Source organism: Hypanus sabinus, chromosome 16 (genome assembly GCF_030144855.1).
Source record: "Hypanus sabinus isolate sHypSab1 chromosome 16, sHypSab1.hap1, whole genome shotgun sequence".
NCBI lineage: Eukaryota > Metazoa > Chordata > Chondrichthyes > Myliobatiformes > Dasyatidae > Hypanus > Hypanus sabinus.
The window spans coordinates 72,482,971-72,498,750 of record NC_082721.1 but is presented as its reverse complement, the minus strand read 5'-3'; the positions used below and the strand labels follow the sequence as shown (position 1 = coordinate 72,498,750).

The 15,780-nt window shown below is 42.3% G+C and overlaps 1 protein-coding gene across 1 annotated transcript in view; it reads left to right on the top strand.

The window, feature by feature from the left end:
* Positions 1 to 13,068, top strand: part of atp13a1 (ATPase 13A1) — an 81,607-nt gene extending 68,539 nt beyond the window's left edge. The window contains exons 21-26 of the mRNA XM_059992107.1: positions 988 to 1,102; positions 1,631 to 1,827; positions 3,026 to 3,168; positions 5,483 to 5,594; positions 8,405 to 8,548; positions 9,544 to 13,068. Of these exons, the coding sequence (XP_059848090.1) occupies positions 988 to 1,102; positions 1,631 to 1,827; positions 3,026 to 3,168; positions 5,483 to 5,594; positions 8,405 to 8,548; positions 9,544 to 9,654 (822 nt within the window). The 3' untranslated portion in view covers positions 9,655 to 13,068. The remainder of the gene's footprint in view (positions 1 to 987; positions 1,103 to 1,630; positions 1,828 to 3,025; positions 3,169 to 5,482; positions 5,595 to 8,404; positions 8,549 to 9,543) is intronic.
* The last annotated feature ends 2,712 nt before the right edge of the window (positions 13,069 to 15,780 follow it).

Below are 15,780 nucleotides of genomic sequence, written 5' to 3'. Positions count from 1 at the left end.
ACACAGCATACCCACAACTCACTAAACCTAACTGTACGCCTTTTGGAATGTGGGAGGAAACTGGAAAACCTGGAGGAAACCCAAGTTCACGGGGAGAAAATACAAACTCCTTACTGACAGCGGCTGGAATTGAACCCCGATCTTGTAGCTGGCACTGTAATTGCAATACGCTAACCTCTATTCTACCGTGCTGATCTGTACATTGTTTATTCATGTAATTTTGAGAATAGTGCAAGTTCTGCTTGGCTAATGTATGTCAGCAGCATGGGAGCTTGTCTTGAAATTTTAACTTTTCAAGAAAGCCTTTAGGTGTTGTAGTCATACAGCATGGAGACAGGATCTTAGTCCCAACTTGTTATGCTGATTTTGTTTTCAGCATAAAGCCAAGATATAAACACTTTTGTCCTTAGTTTACTCCCAAAGCAGTTACTAATTAGAGCATTGAGTTATTGAACTCCCCTAAAAACCTGTCCAGCTAAATATCTAATCCAGTGGCTGATTATATACAACCAGGACAAGTCTTGTTCTGATGAGAGTGAAAACTCAGGCAACAAGATTGGAATAGGAATGGAGTGAAGGGAAGGGAGGAGTGGTTCACACCATGTAAAGTGGAACAAGGTCAAGAATGCAATGAAAAACATTAAGGATAAGCACTTAGAGGGTAGAGGGCAGACATCCTGAGATGTTGGACATAGCAAGGATTAGGCATTGAGAATAAAAAGCGACTGTGGATCGGAGATAGCTGCGATAAGCTGTATGTGGAGCTCATAGCAGGTATTAAATGGTATTCATTTCCCTCCAGGTTATCTCAGCATTACGGCCACTAGGCTGAGGTTGGAGAGTGATGTAATAAATGAAGGGGTTGGAGGCTCTGGTTGTGTCTCTGCCTGTGGGTCCATTGCTGGGAATAATCTAGAGTCCATGTTTATATGTGCAGTCCATATTTCCATTGCCATCTCTCTATCCACCTTTCCCATTTTTGTGTAGGAGCGTCTTAACCAGGTGCTGAAAGATCTAGAGGATGACCAGATGCCTATAATTAAACTGGGAGATGCCAGCATTGCAGCACCATTTACTTCCAAGCTGTCATCCATTATGTGCAGTGAGTATTCTTGTATGATCCCTCACCCTGACCAGAAACGCATTGTTTTCTGTTGAGGTCTGCTGTGAGATACTCATCTGACTTCCTTGCCTGTACTTTGCATTGTGGAAGTTGGAGGAGAGCTGGACGTCAGACATGACATTTTTCTCTTATTCTGGACTCAGTGTGACTTGGTTTGTTTTATTCTCCTGGCTTTAATTATAAAACTTAATGTTCTTAAAGCAAGTTTAATATTTTAAAATCATTTTGCCTGTTTTTACAAGTCATTAATCATAGGCTGCAGTAATCAGTATCTTAGTTCACTTCTGACATGTATGTGCAGGCACACATTCTAGGCTAACGTAAAAGTGAATGTTTTATACTTTGTTTTGTCTTCCCCAGCAACAATGTGAGATAGCTGATTTTGTACACCCCCCACCCCCCCAAAAAAAAAACACCAATAAGGTCAAGAATTCTCCTTGAGTGAGTTGTGGGCACAAACTGCATTTAATATTTGTGGTGTTCTCTTCCCCCACTGTGTCTCTGCAGTATGCCATGTAATAAAGCAGGGGCGGTGCACATTGGTGACCACACTGCAGATGTTTAAGATTCTGGCCTTGAACGCCCTGATCCTCGCTTATAGTCAGAGCGTACTGTACCTGGAAGGGGTTAAATTCAGTGACTTTCAGGCCACACTCCAAGGACTCCTTTTGGCTGGTTGTTTCCTCTTCATCTCCAGATCCAAGGTAAAGTAAGCTGTGGTTCATGTGTCAATTGACTTGCCCTGATACAATGCTTCATGTATTTGTAATTTCTGTTTACTTAAAGCATCCAGAAGCATTTCTTAAATGTTTTTTAATTTGGTTCTCGGTGTAAGTGCTACTGGATGCCCATCCCTGGTTCCCCCTGAACTGCTGACTTTTTGAACTATTTCAGATCACATTTTAACAGTCAGTCATGTTGCTATTGGTCTGTAGTCACAAGTACCAGATGAGGGCTATTTCCTGCCCTGAGAATGCTCAGTGAACCAGACTGATTTTTATGGGAATCAGTTAATTTTCTCAAATGAGTTGCTTTTTGTTTTGATTCCAGATTATTAGGTGAATTTGATCCAGCTATCATGTTGGAGTATGAACTGATAGTCCAGGCCTGTGGGCTAACTAGGTATAGGGAAGATGTGGTCATTTTTGCCTTGTTTAATTTTAGGCTATTATGAAATTTTGTGAAGAGAATGATCCATTTGTCCCTTGGTAACAGCTGACCTCTGTGACAATGAGCTGAGGATTCATTTGGAATCTGCAGTAGGAACCCAAGGGCAGTTGGCATTTTCTGAACTGCTTAATAGTTAACATGGGAAGGTTTTATAAAAACTTTCTTCCTCATTGTTGCTGGAAAGCATTAGGGTGGTGCCATACAGGTTTGGTTGGTAGGCGACAAATCTACTGGGGCTATGTGAACATGTGAGAGGGAATGGGATTTCTGAGATCAGGTGGACTTGATGCACCAAATGACTTCCTGCATTGTAATTTTAAAAAAGGGAGGCATAGAGGATTGTACGGCGTGGATACTGACCATTTGGACCAACTTGTCCAGGCGACCAGACGGCACGCTTGCATACTAACAGTATGGTCCATAACCCTCCAAAGCTCGACTGATTCAAGTGTTCCTGAGACACTTTAATGCTACCAGTGACCCAGAGTCAACTAGTCCTGGATTATTTAGCCATTCCAGTTTTGGGTTCAACTGACCTGGGATTTGTTTGTGGGTGTTGCGGTGGGGTCATGAGGGACTTGCCTGAGCCAGGCTTCCTGACTTAATGTCAAGTAATCTGATAAACTGCGGGTTGTATGTGAGATGTATGGATTGGCTGCAGGGTGAAGTACACTGGGAGATGTGATGCACAGGCAGTTCAGTATAATTTGCGCTTTTCCTGATTTCCTGCAGCCACTGAAGTCCCTGTCCAAGGTACGTCCGTTGCCAAACATATTCAACTTGTACACTATCCTCACGGTCCTGCTGCAGTTTACAGTCCACTTCATCAGCTTAGTATTTTTATATAGGACGGCACAAGAACATTCCTCCTTCAGGTGAGGCCCTCTTCTCTTTCACCTCTGACTTGTTAATTCTAGATAGTACCGAGAATAGGAAGGAGCTTGTGTAAGGATTGCACGTACGCTTTCCCTTGTGTGAGTTTGTCAATTTCTGTAGCTGTATTCAGTTTGTCTATTGAGGCTTCAAAGTTTGGATGTGTGTCTATGTAATTTGATAAGTAGTGGAAAAATGGTGAGTTGGTGTTCATGGTACATTTATTTCAAAGTATGTACTGTATAGAATATACAATCTTGCAATTCATCTTCTTGCAGGCAGCCACAAAATAAAGAAACACAATAGAATCTGTTTAAAGATAAACCCACACACAGCAAGACCATTAAACATCCAATGAGTGTGTGTGTGTGGGGGGGGGAACAAATCGTGCAAACATTTGTTTTAAAAAGTAAATAACATTAACCACAGTGTGTCCTCAGCCATGGAGCTGCTGAGGTGATCAAATTGCACAAGTAGTTAAAAAAAAGTAAACAAAAACACTTCCCGAGCCCAGTGGTGTGAGACTGGAGACTCCTGCACCTTCTACCCACTGGCAGCAGTGAGAAGAGACCGGTCAAATCTGCCTGATCATTTTCAGCTCTCGTTCTCAACGATTTTAATCTTGCTTTATGCTTTAATCATCACGGAGTAATGGAGCTGACTGTGGGTTTGTGTTCCACCATTAGGTACTGAACTCTGCACTCTCTGCTCTCATCCATGCTGAATTCTCCAGCAGATTGCAAAAGCACCAGACCATTTAGTCGGCTCAAAAAATACATCTTTGAAGGGGAAATTGCAGGCTGCAATTGATCGCAGTTCGGAAGTATATTCAGAAGAGGAGTATCTGGTTGTCTTGTGAGTTGTTTGCAGGATGTCACCATTGGTTGCTGGTGCCATCTTGCTTGCTGCCTTCACAAGTTGATGGGGTGCAGAGCTGGACTGAAAGGTGGCAGATGGAGTTCAATTTGGAAAAGAGAAGTAATGCACTTTGGAAGGTTGAACTTGGCAAGGTAGGAGGTTAGTGGCAGATTCTCAGCATTGTGGAAGAACAGAGGAATCTTGAGGTCTACATTCATACTTCCAAGTTAATGTGCATAGGGTGGTTAAGAAGTTGTATGGTGTGTTGGCTTGTTTTTTTTTGGAAAATTGCATTTAGTACCATGAGGTAATGTGTTACACTGTAAAATTCTGGGTAGACTGCACTTGTGTTCAATTCTGGTTGCCTCATTACAGGAAAGGTATGGAAACTTCAGAGAGGGTGCAGAGGAGATTTACCAGGATGCTGCCTGGATTAGAGAGCACATTTTATGAATGAAGTTTGAGAGAGCTAGGGCTTTTCTCTTTGGAATGAAGGAGGAAATAAGACTTGGTATTAGTGTATAAGATTGATAATAAACATAGTGGACAACCAGTGTTCCTCTCGCTCACCCCCTCCACCCTCCCCCCAGGAAGGAATAGCTCTTATGAGAAGGGCACAGCTTTAAGGAGACTGAAGGAATGGTGGTAGAGGCAGATATTTTGGGAACATTTGAGGAACTCTTGGGCAAATGGATGAAGGAAAAATGGGGGGGGGGGGAATTTTGGAGAAGCAGTGATTGGTTAAAAGATCAGCACCATGTGGTTTTGAATTGCCTGTACTGTGCTGTACTGTTCTAAGTTCCGATTGTTCTAGTTGGCTTTAGCCAGTGATACTTCACTGTGTGACAAATTTCACTGAAATCTGCTGGTCTGCATTGTCTCCGATGTGTGTGAGATCTCTACTGTTTTACACAATCATCCCTTAGTGGTCAGAAAATCATGGTAATTAAATTATAATTAAATGACACCTATTTTTGAATGACATTACCACAATCAGATTTTTTGCCAGTAACATCCTGCAAGTTGTTGTTGATCAGGAGTTGAACCAGACAGGCCAGAAAAAATTGCGCTGAGGCTCCTGTAGTGATCAACTCACTTGCTAAGTATCTGCAAGTCAGTAGTAAACTGCACAGGTACAATATTCTCTTCCTGGATAGGTTGTTACATAGCCATTTCAGTGAAATGCAATAAGACATTTACCATTATAGTTCCCTATCATACCAGCTTCCAGGGACTCGGGTGGATGTTAGAGGTGATGTTGCCATGTCTGTAGCTCAGGTTAATCAGCTGAAAGGGTTGTATCTCAACAGTATCTCTTACTGGTGAAGGTGTGTTATACATATTTATTCTTAGTACCAGATACCTGACAGATTGTCCAGGACAGGGTTTTATGGAAGCTGAGGGTCAGAAGTCCTTTTTTATTTAACTCAACTTGGTTTTGTCGTTTGCCTTTTCCAGGACAGATGAATTTGTGGATCTAGACAAAGAATTTGAGCCGAGCCTCGTGAACAGTACTGTCTACATAATGTCCATGGCCATGCAGATGGCCACTTTTGCCATTAATTATAAGGTAGGAAGAACAGTCAGTGCCCTAATTGTGGGTCGGGGTTGTCCATCACACCACATAGGGTGTTGTACTGAGTCTGTTGTTAAACTGTCATTTGAGGGCAGTGCTCTGGTGACAGAGGGCCATATCATCATGGATGTTAATTCAGCCATAAAAATTAAACACAGGAAACAGGCTCTTTGGCCCACCTTTGTACTGACCAAGCAGCCAATCTAAATGACATGTGCCTGCACATGATCAGTTATCCTTTATTCCCTGTCTATCAAATATCTTTAAAATGCTGCTGTTGTATCTGCTTCTACCACCTTCCACAGAAGCATATTCCAGGCACCTACGACTCTTTGCTGTGTAAATTAGACATCCACAGCGAGCTGTGTTTTAATTTCCCATTTCTCACCTTAAACATATACTCTCCTGTATTTGAAATTTCTGCTGCCTGGTAAAGGGATCCTGTTTACCCTGTCTATGCCTCTTATAATTTTATATGTTTCTATCAAGTACCTCAAACCCTCTAACACTCTGGAGTAGTTCCCTATGTTTTTTTATGCCATGAACCCCTACCCATTAGCCAAGGGATCCATGAATCCCAGTTTGGGAACCCTTGCTCTAGAGAAAACAATTTGTTTGTTCAACAGCTTCTTGGAGCTGGTACTCACTAGTTAAGGTAACATCATGGTGAATCTCTTCTGCACTCTCTAAAGCCTCCACTCCTTCCTTTAGTATGGAGCTAGAATTGCACGCAATACGCCAAGTGTGCCATCTGTACTGCTGCAGCATGACTTTTACACTCTGTGCCCCAAGCATATATGCCACATACCACCTTTACCCCCTATCTACTTGTGGCATCTCTTTCTATGGACTGGGATCCCAAGTTATCTCTGCATATCAGTGTTCCTTCCTGTAGGTTCTGCCATTTACTCTATCTCATTTGTATTTGACCTCTAAAATGCAAAACTTCATGAACTCTGCCACTACTTCTCTCAAATTTATATCCTGCCAAATCCTTCCTCAATATCCACAACTCCATCAATTTCTGTGTCATCTGTAAACTTACTAATCAGACCAATACATTTTCATGAAGATCATCTCAAACGAGTCCTAGCATTGATCCTTGTGGAACACCACTATTACAGACTTTGCAGTCAGACAAATTCCCCTCCACCATTACCATATCCGTTAAGATCAAGCCAATTTTAGTTGATTAACCATCACACTGTGGATTGCCATTTAATCTTGTGGCCCAACTTACCATGAGGGACTTTTCCAAATGTTTTGCTGTAGTCCTTGTAACAGCCACTGCCCTAACCTCCAATTATCTTCATTCCTTTCTTAGGAAAAACTCCCAAGCTTATGAGATGGGACCTCCCATGCAATGGCAGCTGTTTCATTAATTAGTTTATTAATTATGGGGCATCAGGGTAGCATAGTGGCTAGTGCAACACTATTACGGTGCCAATGACCCAAGTTCAATTTCTGCTGCTGTCCTGTAAGGTGTTTGTACATTCTCCCTGTGACTGCATGGATTTCCACCCACATTCCAAATACTTATAGGTTAGTAGGTTAATTGGTCACATTTAATTAGTAAGACCATAAGACGCAGGAGCAAAATTAGGCCGTTTGGCCCATTGAGTCTGCTCTGCCATTTCATCATGGCTGATCCATTTCCCTCTCAACCCCATTCTTCTGCTTTCTCTCCATAAACTTTCATACTCTGACTATCACGGATGTCTTAAATGCACCCAGTGAGTGACCTACCTTCTACAGCCGCTCGTGGCAACAAATTCGACGGAATCACCACCCTCTGTCTAAAGAAATTCCTCCTCATCTGCTTTAAATGGGTGTCTCACTATTTTGAGGTTGTACGCTCTGTTCTAGACTCCCTCACCAAAGGAAGCATCCTCTTCACATTCACTGTATCTAGGCTTTTCAACATTTGATAGGTTTCTATAAGATCACCCCTTATTCTTCTAAATTCCAATGAGTACAGGCCAAGAGCCATCAAACATTCTTCAATGCTAACTTTTATTCCTGGAATCATTCTTGTGAACCTCCTCTGAAACCTCTCCAAAGTCAGCATATCCTTTCTTAAATAAGGGCCAGAGCTGTTCAGTACTCCAAGTGAGATCTCCCTCACTTATATAGCCACAGCATTACATTCTTGTTTTTATATTCTAGTCCTCTTTGAAATGAATGCTAACATTGCATTTGCCTTGCTCACCGCAGATTCAACCTGCAAGTTAACCTTTAGGTAATCCTGCCTGAGGGCTCTCAAATCCCATTGCACTTTGCATGCTTGACTTTCTGTTTAGAAAATAACCTATGCTTTTATTCCTTTGGTAGGTTAATTGGTGGAGGCTTGTTGGGCTGGAAGGGTCTCTTACCGTGCTGTTTCTCTAAAAATAAAGCATGCTTTTCTGAATACATACAAGTAAATCCTATGCCTAAAAATCAGGTTTCCTTGCTACTGAAGTAAAGATCACTGGCCTGTGTTTTGTTTTTACTAGTTTCCCTTAAATAAGGAATAATGTTTGCTACTGTCCAGTTTTCTGAGACCTCGCTTATGACTAAAGATACAAAAATCTGAAGGTCCCAGCAATCGTATCGCCTCCGTTGGTATCATAGGATAAATCTGAAAGGGCATTAAGGACTTGTCCACTTTAACATTTATCAATACACGCACCTCCTTATCAACACGCCCCTCCCTAATCTCACCACTTTAGTGAGACCTGGTTTATCATTGTCCTCTGTAACGTTTGGGGAATGAGGTCTATTGTGATTTCTCACTGGTTAAGTGAGATGTGTGTCATTTTCAGGGTCACCCGTTCATGGAGAGCCTGAGGGAGAACAAGCCTTTGCTGTGGAGTATAATTATCTCCGGCCTTGCCATTGTGGGCCTGCTCACCGGCTCCTCACCAGAGTTCAACCAGCAGTTCGGGCTGGTCGAGATCCCAACAGAGGTATGAATGCTAAATTAATCACGCTCAGTGTCTCCCTTGTAAGGTCCATTACACCTTGAATGCAAATCATGGACGTTCATGTGTTACTGGCCTTTATGGCCATGAAAAATCTGTATGTTCTTGGAGGAAGAGCAATGGACATTAGGTTAGAATTTCATTTACCCCATTTATGGGGATGAAAATAATCAGTGATCTTGTGAAGTCAAAAGTACCTGAAGAGGGAGTGGATTGGTCACAGACAACGTGCATTGTGAAAGAGCTAAAAGCAGATCAGTGCAGGCCTTGTCTGAGTGTGAGAAATCAAGTGGAGAGGAATTCAAACAAAATCTGAGGTGAGCTGTTAAATGGGAGTGGCATTGCAATGTCAGAAAGAGGAGCTCGTGAATGGGGGGTAGGAATGAGAATCATTACCCAGAGGATTTCACCTTTTTGAACTATTGAAGCAGAGACTAAATTTGATGCAAATTATCAATATTTAAAAGTAGAAAATATGATTAAACTGCTGAAACCACCTCATCTGACAGTTATATTTAACACTGCAGCTAGTGAGAGGGTTTGTGAAGCCTATGTGCCTGGTCCCCTTTCTGACTTTCCAATGCTTATTCCCTCCTGCTCAGCACCAGTCTCCCCATTTCCTTCAGTACAGAATTCACAGCAGTTGTGCAGTACATGCTTCAGGCAGCAATCAGTAGCAGCTCAGCACTGCACCATCTGTGACTGGACTTGTCCTGTCAGCAGGTTAGAGATGACAGTGGCCCTGTTGTGTGTAGCTGTTTGTTTTAAAAGGAAGGTAAACTGAGCAGTGACATTCATTGCTTTAAAATAGCCCGTGACTAAATGTCTTATGAAAATAGCTGCTGCAAAAGATTAGAGGGAGGAGTGGGAGTAGTAATCTGTAAAGCTGCAGACATTCTTGGCTATTACCTAGGGGTTATGAGTGGATGGGGGAGAGATTTTCAATTGTACATAAGCCCAATTCTGATTTCTTTATCCAGCTGAAGGTGGTGATTGCGGGAGTCCTGGTGGCTGACTTCCTGACGGCACTTGTGATAGACCGGACACTGCAGGCATTGCTGGGCAGCAGCAGATTCCGTGTGCCTTCCTGATACCTGAGCTCACAGAGACCTGGGCATTAAGCCACTCCCACAGGTGGACTTTTAACACACCAATGGTTTTCTTAGATGGCTTTTGATACAAAGACTGGTATTTTCATACCTAAACAAAAACAATTTGGTGAGGAAACAATAAATCCGTGTACCATCTGAGAGTGTTTGTGAATTCTGAGCCACTCAGTTCTTCATCTCTTACAAACTGGAATGTGAAATATTCATTAATGCTGCTAGGCTTTTGTTTTATCACCTCCACGGTAAATATTCTGAATGCATTTCATTAATCAAAAGTGGAAGGTTTTCCTGGTCATTATCTGCGGTCAAACACAGCTGCTGAGGCCTGGGTATTCCATGAGGTGGGGAATATGGATTCACTCTCATTGTGTCCCTCTATTCTGGGCCTCTTATCCATCTGCTCCATTCTGTGCTCCCTGCTGAAGGCTGAATCTTCAGTCACCAGACTTGCCCTAACCAAGGGGAGCATATTCTTTTTAAAAAAAAACCATATCTGTCTGGATGAGTATCAAATCTTGTCTGATCACACACCTTTAAAGCATTTTGGTATGTTTTGCAATATCTTACAGCAGCAGTGTGAAGTGAGATGTCTGCTGTTCCCTGGTATATTCCCAGCATAAACCTGGACCCTGCTGTCTCTGGCTACTTCATAAGATGGCAATGCACAGAGATGCAGTAGTTACTCCAGCTCATGATACTGGTGCTATCTTTAAATTAGTGTTTCAAATTTTCTGGTCAGGGATTTCAGTTATCTGAAGTGCAGTGCCACTGAACTCTTAGACAAAACTACATTTAATCCAGCAGCAGCAGCAGAGTTAATAGTGGTGCTTAACAGACTAGGGGTTCTGCGGATACCAGACCCAGCGACAGTGACCTTGCCTTGGCAGCTTAGCCAAGGAAGCGGCAGACTCAGGCGATGTGAGAGGAAGCAGAAACATGGCAAGAGAGCTGGGGTGCTAGCAAACAGGAACTCCCTGCCAGGAAAATCCAGTGGAGGTGGACTCTGTGTACCTTGCCAAAGGTTGGTGCACAGAGTCCTCTGCAGTTAGCAGTCAATGCTCTGGGAAAATTGAGCATTTTATAATTAAATGCCAGCCACATTACCTGCTCAGGAGTTTACTGTTATGTCTACAATACCTCTCTGCTCCCCCCCCCCCCCCCCCCACTGAGCGTCAATGCTAAGGACGCACTTGGAGAGCTTTACAGCATCATCATCTATAAAACAAGCATCCAGATGTTCTTTTCATAATTGCAGGAGATGTCAATCATATTAACCTGCAGGACATTTTACCTAAATTCCACCAACATGTCACCATGGTCACTAGGAGAGCTGACAGACTGGACCATGTCTATGCAAAGACGCGGTACTACAAGTCATACCACAGCTTAATCTCAGCTTCTCTGACTACATCTCCATAATGTTAATCCCAGCATACCGACTGCTATTGAAAATGGAGAAACCAGTCAAGAGGACATCGCTGTATGGCCTAATGGAGCAATATATGCTCCAGGACTGTTTTGAATGAACGAACTGGCAGGTGTTTAATGAGGCTGCACAAATGGAGAAGACATCTAACATCAGCTCCATCAGTAATTCTGTGGACAACATTAGCATCTCAAATGCTCATCTCATGGCTCAATCAGGAGCTCTGGCTGAACAGAGGTACGCTTCCTATTCCAGTTCCCAGAGCATCCAGGAGAATCCTCATCTTGGGCATCAAGAGGGCAAAGGATGCCTGTGTACAGAAAAAAAATTGAGAAACTCTTGGTCGATTATCATCAAGGGCATTACTGACTACGCAAGGGAAGACTGTGTTGACTACCAGTGATGCTTTGCTCCCTGATGCACTAAACAATTTGTGCATGCTTCAAGGCACGCAACATAACACCAGCCTCAAACGATGTCCCCTCCCAGATGAACAGCCACCTTCTGAGGCAGCAGCAGATGTGCAAAATACTCTGCAGAGTCAACCCCCTTAAGGTGGCCAGACCAGACAATGTCCCAGGCTGAGTACTCAGGGAATGTGCATATGACCCCACTGGTATCTTCAGTACTTTGCTCATCCAAGCTGCTGTCCCCACATGCTTCAAGTCAGCCACGGTCATTCCTGTGTCAAAGAACTCTACACCTTCAGAGCTAAGTGACTACCACACAGTAGCACTAAATGCCAATCACCATGCAGTGCTTTGAACAGCTGATAATGGCACATGTCAAAAACTCCACTCCTGCCATATTGGACACTCAGCAGTATGTTTCACTGACAAAACCACTCTGCGGCAGATGAAATTGCAGCTGTCTTGCACTCTGCCCTAACACAGAGAACAAGGACACGTGTCAGAAAGCCATTGCTGGATCTTAGTTCAGCATTCAACACTACTGACCCACAGACCCTGGTGAACAAACTCCTACTCCTTGGTCTAAATACACTACTGTGCAACTAGTTGTTGGACTTTCTAACCAACAGACCTCACTCTTTCCAGCCCATCACCCTCCTGGGGTGCCCCTCCCCAGGTTGTGTACTGAACCCATTGCTGTTTGCTTTGCCCACAAATGATTACAGGGTCAAGCACCTCAGCAATCAAGTTTGCCAATTACGTGATGAGGCTCATCAACAACGATGAGAATGTGAAGGAGCTCGAGGCCTGGTGCTAGGCAAATAACCTCTCCCTGAATGTGAAGAAAATTATTGACTTTAGGAGATTTGCACCACCCCTTTTTACCTCAGTGGCACAGCTGTGGAAACTTCAAGCAGTTTTAAACTCCCAGGTGTCCACAACACACACAATCTCTCATGGTCCCAGAACACATCCTACAGAGAAGGAAGATCACCTAGGCCCTACCTGGAGAGGCTGAAGAGAGCTGGACTTAGCACATCCATACTCATGTCATCCTACTGATACACAGCAGAGAGCATCCTAACAAGCTGTGTCACTGCTTGGTGTGGAAATTGCACTGCAGTGGGTAGGAAGGCTCTACAATGGGGAGATAAGTGTCCAATGCATCACTGGCACTGGTCGACCTGCCATCAAGGATGTACAGAAAGTGCCAGTAACATCATGAAGATCCCACCCATCCTGCTTATGGACTGTTTGTCCACCCCCATTAGGAAGTTACATAGTAATCAGACCAGGACCACCAGGCTCAAAAACAGTTACTTTCCTCAAGCAGTAAGGCTGATCAACACCTCCACCCATACTTTATTTTTGTCAGTCTCCTTATGTGCAGTCTAGTGTTAGTTTATGGGCATACAATCTATGTATATATGTATTTATATTTATTTTTAATTATTGTGGTTTTTTTTTCATGCTGCATTAGATCTGGAGTAACAGTTATTTTGTTCTCCTTTACATTTGTGTCCAGGAAATGTCATTAAACGTTCTTGAATCTTGGTGTACGCACACTAGTTGGCAGAATGTACAAAATAGTTTTGACACTGGGGAGATATCCTTCCCCAGCTCACGAAGCTACTGAATACTTGCAGTGACAAGTGGAAAAGGAATACACCATGACATTTGCTAAAATAAAACCTTCTAAAAACAGTATCATTTTAAGGAAAGGCCTGGGATTTAAATTCCAAATTCAACTTCAGGTGAAGGTCAGGTGGTAATGAAAGTGCAGCTCTTCAGTTTTTCTGAACCAACAACCAGAACATTTCACTGTCACCTGGTGTTGCAACTCATTATCATGGCGTAGTCTGTTCATGCACTGTGTAATGGCCCAGGTGATATTTGTTGAAGTATCAACGTTGGGTCCAGGATCTTTCGTAGCCAGTTGGATTTCAAATTATCAAAATGCTAGCAGATTGCAAGACATTGCTTCCCTCAGCAGTGGGATTGGCCTTTGTTTCTAATTTCTGCTGCATGCATGTTGCCTGTAGTTTTTAATTTTAGCCCTGCTTCCTACAGAGTAGCAAGGCCTGTTCCCATGATCCTAATGACCTTTCCCATCTCCCAGTGGGTTTGCCTGTCTCCAAATCATGTTTTTGCATCAAAAAATACAATTTCACATTCTTGCAAAAAATATTCCTTCTTGAACCACTCTTCTTCCAAGTCCTTGACTACTTCTTTCAAACCTATTGATTTCCTCAATTCCATATTTGATTTCAAATTACAACTCTATTTGTGATAAATATGATTAGAATATTCTTATGCAATATTCCTTACATTTATTAACATTGTTGTTAGACTTTGACATGCTTGCTATGGTGTTCCTTAAGCACTTTCCATTACCCAGTCCATGGGTAAGTGCCATTCCTACCCAATAGATTGTAACCACACTATCTTGAACATTGCCCTTTTCTCTTTATCAGCATCGTTGTCATTTGAGTCCCCAAATGTTTTTGTCCCCTCCATACATTGCTCCTTGCAGAGGATGCCTGTAATGATGATGATAATGTCTACTTCTCTTTTACCATCAGCTTTGGACCTCTATTGGTTATGTTGCTAAACTGCCTGATGTGTAGTTATGGATTGTGTGCATGTTCTCAAGGATTTACTATAAAGCATGCATTTGTATAACAGCCCTAATGTGATAGAAGCCACCTGTGGTGTTTCACAAAACAGTATCCATAAAGCGTTGACATTGACTCACAACAGAACTGTTGACGGAAGTGTGTGTGTGTGTGTGTGTATGTATAGAAGCTGGAGCCATAGGGAGAGCCAGGGCCTTGGTAACCAAGCTTATAGCATCATTGCAGGAGCAGTGACATTAGTAACATGTAGAATTAGTGGCAGTGAAGATGTCGGAGGGTTCCAGAGCTGAAAGTCCTTAATGAAAAGAAGGGGGTGGTAAAGCATTTTTTAAAAAAAAGTAATTGTAATTAAATGTAATATCTTAATTGGAAAATAATGGCTCTGGCAGTCCTGAAACTGAAGACCACTGAATTCACAGCAGTATTGAATTGCTTGCTCTGTGAACCATAAGCTGATGGGGGTGTAATTTAAAGTAGGGAGCATGTGGAAAAGAAATGGAAAGGAAGAAGGGATGTATTTTTGCTTGTTGACTGGGGAGGTGGGAAGAAAAACCATGAGTCATTTACTGGTCATGACTGAATAGTTAAGAATTTAATCGTCTGATTGAAATCCCACCCAGTGTAACACTAGCAGATGTCCAGTGTCATTGTGCAAAACATAATTGTTTGCAGCCTTGGCACCATGTCTAATTCTAAGCTAAGCTTCAGTTCTTATGTCCTGGTATCTTCTTCATCAAGACAAAAAACTTCTACTTCTCTCTACCACTATCCATCTCTCTCTGCTCTTTCAGCTGATTAACTGCCAAGATCTTGAGCACTTGTCAGCAATGTAACAACTATTTGAATGATTTATTTACTAACTTCCTTCCCACAGGCCAAGATTCTGGCTTCCTGCACATTCACATTCTCTGGCTTTGCCTATAAGTTGGAATGTCTTCAAGGTGTGTACTTTGCATTTTGACCATAAAGATTTCATCATCTAGTCTCACTAAAAACCAAGCCGCAGGCAGAACTTGGTGCAGCAAGATTTTGTGTGCTCTTGCGGAGTTCTGTGTTCAGTGATGGGTATCTCATGCTGGTTGTGGTTGTCTGTTATGAGCCTGTAAACAGAGGAGTTGCTAGGATATGGCTTGGGAGAAAAGTTGAATCTTCCAAGGAATTGTTCAGAATTGCATATACATCTGCCAAATAAACCCACTTTCCTGGCTTGGAATCAATTGTACAAATGTATTAAATATTGAGCAGATATCAAATCATTTTGTGCTGTAGGCAAACACATGCCCTTCAGTTTTGTTGTGTGAACCTTCCCAATCTAATTCACATTCTGTACAGTGTGTTCTCCACAATTTCTCTACCATTGTGGTTTTCTTTAAAAAACCTTAGTGATCAGTTGATTAAGGGACATTCCAAATGTAATTAACTTATGGACTAAATATTACCCTTTGATTAGCTTTAGAAGTCACTAGGAAATGCAATCAGTTTAATTACAGCAAATTCCTATTAATTTGCTATTTTGATTACTTGTTTAGATTTCAACATTCTTTTGGTTTTATTGTACTCTGGATTCTTTTATGTCTACCTGGGAAGATAGAAAAGATGATGCATGCCACTAAAGCGTTGATATTTCAGGTAATGT